At 39.9% G+C, this 10,024-nt stretch overlaps 1 protein-coding gene across 1 annotated transcript; it reads left to right on the top strand.

Annotated features, from left to right (window-relative positions):
* The first annotated feature begins 216 nt into the window (after nucleotides 1-216).
* TBX3 (T-box transcription factor 3) lies at nucleotides 217-9,779 on the top strand. The gene is made up of 7 exons (XM_072148077.1): nucleotides 217-1,541; nucleotides 2,799-3,066; nucleotides 3,964-4,110; nucleotides 5,174-5,250; nucleotides 6,686-6,843; nucleotides 7,311-7,957; nucleotides 8,406-9,779. The coding sequence occupies exons 1-7, from the start codon at nucleotides 1,150-1,152 to the stop codon at nucleotides 8,829-8,831; spliced, it is 2,115 nt and encodes a 704-aa protein (XP_072004178.1). The 5' UTR covers nucleotides 217-1,149; the 3' UTR covers nucleotides 8,832-9,779.
* Nucleotides 9,780-10,024: the final 245 nt, after the last annotated feature.

Raw genomic sequence — 10,024 nt, 5'->3', positions numbered from 1 at the left:
GTGTGTGTACAGGGGTCTCAGTTTCCCTGAGTCCAGCCCCAAATCTCTGAACTGCTCGCACTTATCCTTCCTGCCATTGTGCAAGGACAAGGCGATGACATGGGAGCCCCACTGAGAGGCTGCTGATAAGTGAAGATTGGACGTGTCCAGCACAGGCAGCTGTGCAGGCAGCGCAGGGCTGGGGTGTCAGGGAGAAGGCTGCCCTCTGTGGACACATCTAGTGGCAGGCTGCTCCCCTCCCCCTGCGCTCTATGTGTTTATTCTCTATCTGTCTTTCCTACAAAGCCACCTAGAGGTTAGTGACTTTCCCTGCCAGTGATTGAATGGCCTGTTGTGTGCTCCCAGCCCCTACACCTTCCTGCTCTATCCCCTCCCATCTGATCATGTTGACATATTCACACGGCATTATGTAGTAGTGATGCTTTGCTGCAACGTTACAGCTTCCGACACCTTCTTTTTATAACTCAGCCCTGTCCCCATCCAGCAGAGCTGTCAAAACCCCGCCTATGCAGCCACACAATTGGTCCAAAAGCGTCAAAGGGCCAATCAACTAGGTCTGGGCTCCTCGCATTGCCACAACACATCCCTGGGATCTGGTGTAAGGAGAGACTACTTTCACACAGAGAATACTTGGAGCTGAGGGTGTCCTTCTGTCCATTTCCTCTCCTCTGTGCCCCCATCTCTCTCTGTTAGACTTTTTCTCTCCTTCTGTTCAGCACTATTCCCTTTATCTGACCTATCTCCCGAGCTGCACCGCTTGCTGGAACATGCAATGACCATTCATTAAGGGAGAAAAAGCCAAAAGACACTGAGCTGCTTTCTTACCACTGAGACAAGGAAGAGTGTGCACGGAAGCTGTATGCAGAGAAGAACAAGGATTCTCCTGCCTCCTCAGGGCACAAAGGTGGACTCATAGTAAGGAGCTTCCCTCTTACCTACAAGGATCTGGGATTCTAGGTCTACATCTTGCTCTGTGCCAGACCCTGAAGCTTTCTCCATTCTAAGAAATATTCTCATCTGAACTTTTCCTCGTCTTTCTGACATTAGTTCTGGACGCTGAACACACTTCTTCATTTATGACTATGTACCTGTGAAGATCCCTTACCGTGGACTAAGTCCTAAGCTGTGATATCCGCAGGGTCGCATTGGATGAATTTATCCATGAGAGATCCAGTAATTTCAGGGTCAAGCATGGCTTACCACCCATTCCTGTCACACCGGGCACCGGACTTTGCAATGAGCGCTGTTCTTGGACACCAGCCTCCCTTTTTTCCAACTCTGGCACTGCCACCCAATGGGGCTGCTCTATCCCTTCCTGGTGCCCTAGCCAAGCCCATCATGGATCAATTAGTGGGTGCCGCAGAGACTGGCATCCCCTTTTCTTCTCTGGGTCACCAGGCAGCTTCTCATTTAAGGCCTCTTAAAACGCTTGAACCAGAAGAAGAAGTTGAAGATGATCCAAAAGTTCATTTGGAAGCCAAGGATCTCTGGGAACAGTTCCACAAGAGGGGGACTGAGATGGTCATCACCAAATCTGGGAGGTGAGTCATGGCTTTTGTGTATATTATCTATTAATTGGCCCAAACACTAAACATACACACAGACACACTAGGGGCAGACAGGGAGTAAAGACCAGGAGAGTTTGAATGGAAATTCTTAAACTATCTCTTCAAGGATCTACTGTTGTCATGGACTGAATACCTTGGAAATAATGAGTTGGTTTGTCGTAAGATATCACAGACCCCTAATGTGCTGCATGTAATATCTATATACTATACATGAATAGTATGTATACTGTGTGTGTACATGTTCTTATGGCGGTAGCAACCTGCAGCACTCTATAGGACATTACATTTACTTGGTAAAGTAGAACGAAAACTCTCCAGAGAACCCCCCACCCTCTCTGCTGCCCATTTATGATTGTTGTGGTCAAAGTTTTGCATGAAAGGCTAGTGGAGAATGATGATTCTTTTATGATGTCATGCGTTTCCTGGTTTGCTGCTGTAATAGATAGAAGGGACTTTGTGGCCTTCTAGTAAAGTCTAAACTCCCACACTTCAGGATCGCCTGTGTGCTGTGTGTTGTAAAGAGCGTGCCTATGTACACATACCTATATTAAAGGTATAATGTAATGTATAAAATAATGACTGCTATAATCCCCAGTCCAAAAAAAGACATTAACTCCTTCAGTGCAAATGAAGCAGCACTAACTTGAGCTGACAAGGTTAAACATTAAACTCAAGAGCTTTGATCTCTCGCTTATAGCACCCTGCTCGTTATAGAGATTTATACAGGCTGTATATGAGTACATTATAGCATGTAGCAATAATGCACACATCTATATTATATGCATAGTACATTATAGTATTTAACCATAATAACCCTACGTACATTTCCTATAAGGGCATGATAGTATGTAGTTACAATGTACCTATGTAAATTGCCTATAAGGACATTATAGTATGTAACTAAAGGAACCTATGCACATTGCCTATAAGGACATTGTACTATGCAACTAAAATAAACTTATGTACATTGCCTTTAAGGACAATATAGTACACATCTAAAATACATCTATGTACATTGCCTATAAGGATGTTATAATGTATATGCACAAATCTAGAATGTATATAAGAGTATGATAGAATGCAGTTACAATGCACAAATACACATTGCCTACGAGGACATTATAGCATGTAGTTACAATGCACACATCTACATTGCCTAAAAGGATATTATAGTATGTATATACAATACACACAAATACATTGCCCTGTTCTTCCTTTTTATTTCTCCAGGAGAATGTTCCCACCATTTAAAGTCAGATGTACAGGCCTTGACAAAAAAGCAAAATACATTCTCCTTATGGATATAGTGGCTGCAGATGACTGCAGATACAAGTTCCACAACTCCCGCTGGATGGTAGCTGGCAAAGCTGACCCCGAAATGCCCAAGAGGATGTACATTCACCCGGACAGTCCGGCCACAGGAGAACAATGGATGTCTAAAGTGGTCACCTTCCATAAACTCAAGCTCACCAACAACATATCTGACAAACATGGCTTTGTAAGTCATTGCAATTATTTTTAAGAGTATTTACAAGTATAATCCATATTTAATATATATATATATATATATATATATATATATATATATATATATATATATATCAATCACATAGATTATTATGTCATTATTCTTTTAATTTTTATATGTTTAATTATACTGTGCAGTTTTTTTTTAAATAATATATTTAATTTTCTGTATTTTATTTGCATGCAGAATGTCTACATTTATCTACATAAATTGTCTGAGCTACAATAGAAATACAATAACTTTTGCTTATCTTAGGCTTTTCATTTTCCTAAATTTCTTTCCTCCGTTGTAGCAATCGGGGGTAGTGAGTGTAGTCGGCCGATCAATAGGGGAATTAGAAGTAGATGAATTTTCTGCTCTGTGCTCGGGGATTGATGGCTTTATTACTGCACTTGATGAAAGGGGCTTATTAATGAGATAAAATAAGCCACATGATGAGGGAAGAGAGGTGATAAATTACGTCACATGCCATAGCATGGAAAGCTATACGAAACACTGGGCACATAGTGAGTAGGTTGGAGATTTTATTTTAATTAACTTATGTTTTAATTCTTATTTATAATATTCATAACATTATGTTAGTTTTATGTTCTATTTATTCCTAATAGTCCTCGAAAATGTTTGGCCAAAATGCATAAAAACTGAAGCAAATATTGAAAAAGTACTTTCTTCAAATACATATATCCTGTTAATTATGTTGTTTATTTGCAAGTTTCCATTCCCTTGTGTAGCGTTACAGTTATGATGTGAGTTTATTATAGATGATATAAAACTATCTGAATATGTCTGTTTTCTGGGACATAAAACATTTGAATGTTTTATTAAACGTGTACAGTACTGACATTACTTTCTGTTTGTACGTTTCAGACTATTTTGAACTCCATGCACAAATATCAGCCCAGGTTTCACATAGTACGAGCAAATGACATTATGAAACTCCCCTACAGCACATTCAGAACCTATGTGTTCCCTGAGACCGAATTCATTGCAGTGACTGCATACCAGAATGATAAGGTAAGAAGCTTATAGGGATTTATCCAACGTGGTTTGGCTTTTTTCCACAAAGATTTTATTATGCATTGATAGTCCAAGTCAAGAAGGCACCCCTCCCCCACAACACCTCCAGCTTCCCTATCTTATCTGTTATACTGGGGGCATCATCAGTGAGTGTATGAACTCTGTAAAGAGTGGACTTTCCACTTTTGTCTGTACAAAGTATGTCTGAAAAAAGATCAAAGTGCTAATGTATGTGTTGCTTGTAAATATTTAACAATATGGAGACTATGAGATGTTTAACAATGGTAAAGTTATATGAAGGGCCAGACTGTTGTCTATGTGATTCCACTCGCTGGGAATAGAAACCATTTCCTATCTGTCTATCTATCTATCTATCTATCTATCTATCTATCTATCTATTTTTCATAGAATGTTTATATAGTTTCCTAAATATTGTGACTGCCTGATTTTTCTGGTGATGGCTATAATATTCAATAATTAAGTTATTTTCTGTCATGCTCTGTAGGGGATACATATATATATATATATATATATATATATATATATATATATATATATATATATATATATATATAATGTTATTACCGGTTTCACGATATTTATTACAATCTCAGTCGTAGATATAAAAATAAATTGCATTCTGTTCTTAAAATCATTACAGTCTTGCAGAGACAGCACACACATGCATATTGCATTATTGTCTTTTCCCCTTATATCTCTATGGGACCCTCATAAAAAACGTGGGTTAAAGAAAAGCTTAATATAGTGACTTTGGCTGCTTCTACTAAAAGGTGAGACAGGGAGTGAGGGGGAGAGGGGGAGATAACTGGAAACAAATGCTAGCAGCACAATCTCAAGGCGCGTCCACCTATAATCTAAAAAACATTTTCCCTATGAAAGTAAAAGAGCTAATGAAGAAGGGGTCGAGCAACCCACAGAGCACCCAAATAATGCAAGCACTGCCTACTTTACACAGACTCGATTATGATCTGTAATGGATTCAGAAGAATTATAAATCATTGTCTTCATATTCATAATCGCATATTCCCTCTCTCTCCAGATCACACAATTAAAAATCGATAACAATCCCTTTGCCAAAGGCTTCCGTGACACAGGCAATGGAAGGAGGGAGAAAAGGTGAGTTTATGGCAGTAACCTGGAATTATTTATTTCTTGGTCGGGGAGGGGGGGGGGTTGTTTTTGTTAACCCCTAGAGCTCCACACAAGATAAAATTGTAGATTTATTTTGTTTGAAATAATATATAAATGCAAATATTAGCAAGATCTACATATGTTGAGAGGCAAATTTTATTCATATATAATTTTTTTATTTAAATGTATATATTTGTAAACGATATATATATATATATATATATATATATATATATATGCCTGTGTGTGAGGTTTAATACTACATAATTAATATATCACTACATATTTTACGTTTTATTAGGTTTTTACTTTTTTACTAATATATATTATATATATTTCTACGTATATAATGTGCTGTGTAGTTGTTCGTTTTGCTATATTAGTTTTATATGTTTACATAAATGAATGAATCAAGAGAATCTGCAGCAATTGTTGGTACATACTGGTGATCTCTGAAGATATTAGGGCTGGCAGTAGGGTGTAATATTCTGTTATCTGCCGTGCCCATGAAACTGTTAATTTATTTAGGTCTCATGAAAGTTGCAGGAAATGTTGGTTTCTATTAAATGACCAAGAAAAAACGATTTCAGCTTTGAGAATGTGTTCATAAAAGTAAAGGCAGATTAAACAAACACGGATGAGGGAACACTGCGTATCTTGGCTGCCCCAGTTATGAAAGCAAATGTTATTTCACCTCCAAACCTTGGGTCTATCGTCCTTACATTATATATGGGAAATTCTCTCCTGCAGTCATTTTCTCATTTCAAGTATTTACTTCTCATAATTCTATAGAATAATATGGAAGTTTTGGAAAATCATGGCTGTTTTATTAGGCTTGTAGAAACTGTAAAGTGAAAGACCATTTCTGGGAGTTCCTGGTGAAATATGATTTTCTAGCATTTCTGCCTCTCCTAAGAATTTCTGACACCTTGGACTGACACTTCTTTGCCACATATCTCAGCCGTCTCACTCTGCGGCTAATGGAAGCCATCTCAGCTGTTTGCTTTGTAGCCCCAATGCTAGATGACTTTGTCTCCCTCTGTAACATTTCTCAAATATGTGCGTCTAAATAAAACCGGGAACTGATCAAGGAATCTGGCAATTTCTAATGTATCCACAGGTGTGATCCATAGGTGTGATTATGTAATGAGGTAGCCTGGCCATGGAGTCAGGAATTAGAAATCAGATTGTTATTATTACTAAACATAAATGTAACTATTAATGTACATAATAATAATGATGAGGTTCAGTACCTCCATGCCCCCCCTCCAGTCAGCCTCTGTTCTCCAGATCACTGGGGCAGATCCAGGTCTGCAGTAGTTAGTGCCATAAGGCAAAGGTCAAATACTTGTGTCTGCCGGCTGTTTAGATTTCAGGCAGGGAATTATACACATTAAATGTGCGATTTGCTTTTCTCTAGGAAACAACTGAGCCTCCAGTCCATGCGAGCCTTTGATGAGCAGCAGAAGAAAGATAATGGCAGCTCCGATGAGTCCTCTAGTGAGCAGACTGCCTTCAAATGCTTCGCCCAGACCTCCTCTCCCAGCGCATCCACTGTGGGCACTTCAAATCTTAAAGGTACAGTCCTAATCTCCCATTAACCCCATCACGGTGCCACCATTTGCCCTTTACTAATCCAACTTGTAGTGCCTTCAATGGGGCTCTCTAGGCTGCCTTACTAACTCTTTCACCGCTGAAAGTCTTTCATCAGGGCTGTGAAAACTATAGTTTAGATCGGGTTCATTCTTGCATTCCTTTTTTTTTTTTTTTTTTTTTTGTCCTTACAAAGATAAATGTAACGAATTAGAAAATCTACATGGGTAGGGCATTCAAATAAAGGAAAAGTAAAATAAAATTAACACATATTTAAAAACATGTCCCAGTATTCAAGAATTGTGTGTGCAGTTTTCAATCATATTAACCTCTTTTGATATGGATGCATATAGTATATAGTGCATACAAGCCTTAATGTTTTCAAGAGTTTTTAGCGTTATTTAAATATGTTATATTAGTTGTGTTAAAGGAGAGATTTTCTTGTTTTTTAGGCCTTTGTGACAGTGAAGGAGACAGTGATGATGATATTATTAAAGACGAGTCTGCACAAGATACCGGGGACTCGGCCAAAATTTCCACAACCACTGGTGAACACCCTAAAGAGATGAGGAGCCCATCCAAACACTCACTGTTACCATCCGACAACAGAAGCAGGGAGCAAAGTCTGAGGACTGGGAAGAGTTCTCCAGATTCTAGGCACAGTCCGGGGCAAATCTCTTCTAGTAGCAGAGTCCTGAGTGTGGAGGACCTCAAGACCTCAACTAGGGACTCACATAAACTGGACGAACCTAAGCCCTCCAAGGAGCATTACCCACCACTGACAGTACAGACAGATAGCAGCTCCCACCCTCTTACCCAAGGCCATCTGCAGAACCTGGGATTCCCCCCTGGGCTGACTGGGCAGCAATTCTTTAACCCTTTGGGGGCTTCCCATCCTTTGCTTCTTCACCCCAGTCAGTTTGCTATGGGAGGAGCGTTTTCCAGTATGGCTGGTATGAGTCCATTACTGGCCACAGTTTCAGGAGCTGCATCCGGCGTGAACAGCATAGACTCTACAGGGATGGCCTCTTCATCTCAAGGACTACCAGGGGCATCATCCTTACCTTTCCACCTCCAGCAGCACGTCCTCGCCTCTCAGGTAAATGAGTCACTATAGTTATGTGGCGCCGCCATGACGCCAGGGCTATGCTCATCACATCTGGTTATATTTATTTGCTTTTCACCATTAGTTTCACGTTGACATAAATAAGAATACAGAATCGGTGGCTTGTTCTTAGTAACAATTGGTTAGACCTAGGAAGTGCATGTTGTAGACTCGATATAGGCCTAGGTTTCCTCTTTGATCTTGCCGTGTGTTTGATGCTGTTTTATGTATTCACTGATCTCTATTCTTTGCCAGGCTTCTTATATTAGAGCAGTCCACACAACCTTTCCCAGTTATAATCCTATTCTGTGTTATTCTATCTGGATTAGAGGCCATGAGCCTGTGTTTGATGAGAAATGCAGCTCTGAGAAGATCTGTCTCTGCAGATATGTATAGCAGATGTTGATATGACGCTATATGATGATTGTCTTCTGTTTTCCAGGGTCTCGCTATGTCTCCCTTTGGAGGGCTTTTCTCCTATCCTTACACATATATGGCAGCAGCTGCTGCAGCCTCCTCTGCAGTCCACAGACACCCTTTCCTGAATGCTGTACGCCCCAGGCTGAGGTATAATCCATACTCTTTCCCTATGCCCATGCCTGAGAGTGGCAGCCTGCTGACCACTGCCCTTCACACTCTACCTAATGGCACTCTGGACGGGAAGACCCCTAGTCTTGTACCCAGCCCTGCCTCCGCAGCCCTGGACTCTGAATTAACTAGCAGATCTTCAACTCTATCTTCTGGATCTATCTCCTTATCACCCAAACTGTGCGCAGAGAAAGAGGCGAGCAGTGACCTGCAGAATATCCAGCGTCTTGTCAGTGGACTGGACTCCAAACAGGACAGATCCAGGAGCGGCTCCCCCTGACCAGCACACAGGCGCCTTCCCTGCTCATTCCAAACTTTTCTCTCATTGCACTTTGTATGTTCCTGAAGCGTCCTGTAGTCAGTCAGTGTGCTCATATGTCCCATGCACTGAGCAGACAGGGGCTAAGCTTGTAAGCTGCTACCCAGGTGATGCCAATAGCAACATATACTGTACCCCTACAACCAATGCATGTGTGTATCTCTCTGGGGGCAATAGACTAGACAACTCCGCAGAAGAAAACTTGAAGATATCCAGAGGAAATAGTTTTTTTTTTGTTTAGTTTTGTTATATTCAGACACAGAATGAGCATCTGCATGCGAGGAAATCATTTGCTCCAAGTGCCCTGAATAATAAGTGGTGTTCTGGGAAGAGCCTATGTCTATGCCCCTGTCACCAGGGGGGGACGGGAAAGTATTTATGTAATTATTTCTTATCTCCTGTAAATACATCAGAAGACACATTCTGATTATTAAACGTTAATTTATTGAAACTGTACAGTCATGTAAATACTGCTCGATTATTGTCTTTATTTTTTCGCGTGTATTAAAGGTGCCAAAAGGAAAGCATCGAAACGTGCATGGCACAGGGGTGGAAACATACCCATTTCAAGATTTGAGATAAATCCTGATAGATTCTCATTGAGGGGTAGGGCTAGTGAACTCTGTAGGTTATCATGCAGATACTACAAAGCAAGGAACACCCCGAATCTTACCTCTGAACATTTCACCAGAAATATTTGTGCGTCTCAGTCGTCCCATTGCCCTGCCCTCCTGGTCTATGTTCATTATTTCCCCCTGAGCTGTGTTACTGATAATATATGAAGGTATAATTACATACATGCATATATATATACACGATGTAATGAATGTTTCATAGATATTGTTCCCCTTGTATTTCCTTATTTTCAAAGTCTCTACAACTTTCAATAAATTTTTTTATTGAATTGTACTATATTGCTTATTCTGGTCTTAATTTGCTACACAAAGCACATACATAAACACCACACACACACACACACACACATATATATATATATATATATATATATATATATATATATATATATATATATATATATACAGAACACAGACAATTGAATACATGATCGTTATCATCCTGGTTGGTTTATCTTTTCAACATTTTCATCTATTTGTCAACTAAATGTCCGAGTACCTATATATCTGGTACTGATA

This window comes from Engystomops pustulosus, chromosome 1, assembly GCF_040894005.1.
Source record: "Engystomops pustulosus chromosome 1, aEngPut4.maternal, whole genome shotgun sequence".
NCBI classification, from domain to species: Eukaryota; Metazoa; Chordata; class Amphibia; order Anura; family Leptodactylidae; genus Engystomops; species Engystomops pustulosus.
Note: the sequence above shows the minus strand (reverse complement) of the source record. Positions and strands in the feature narration are given on the sequence as shown.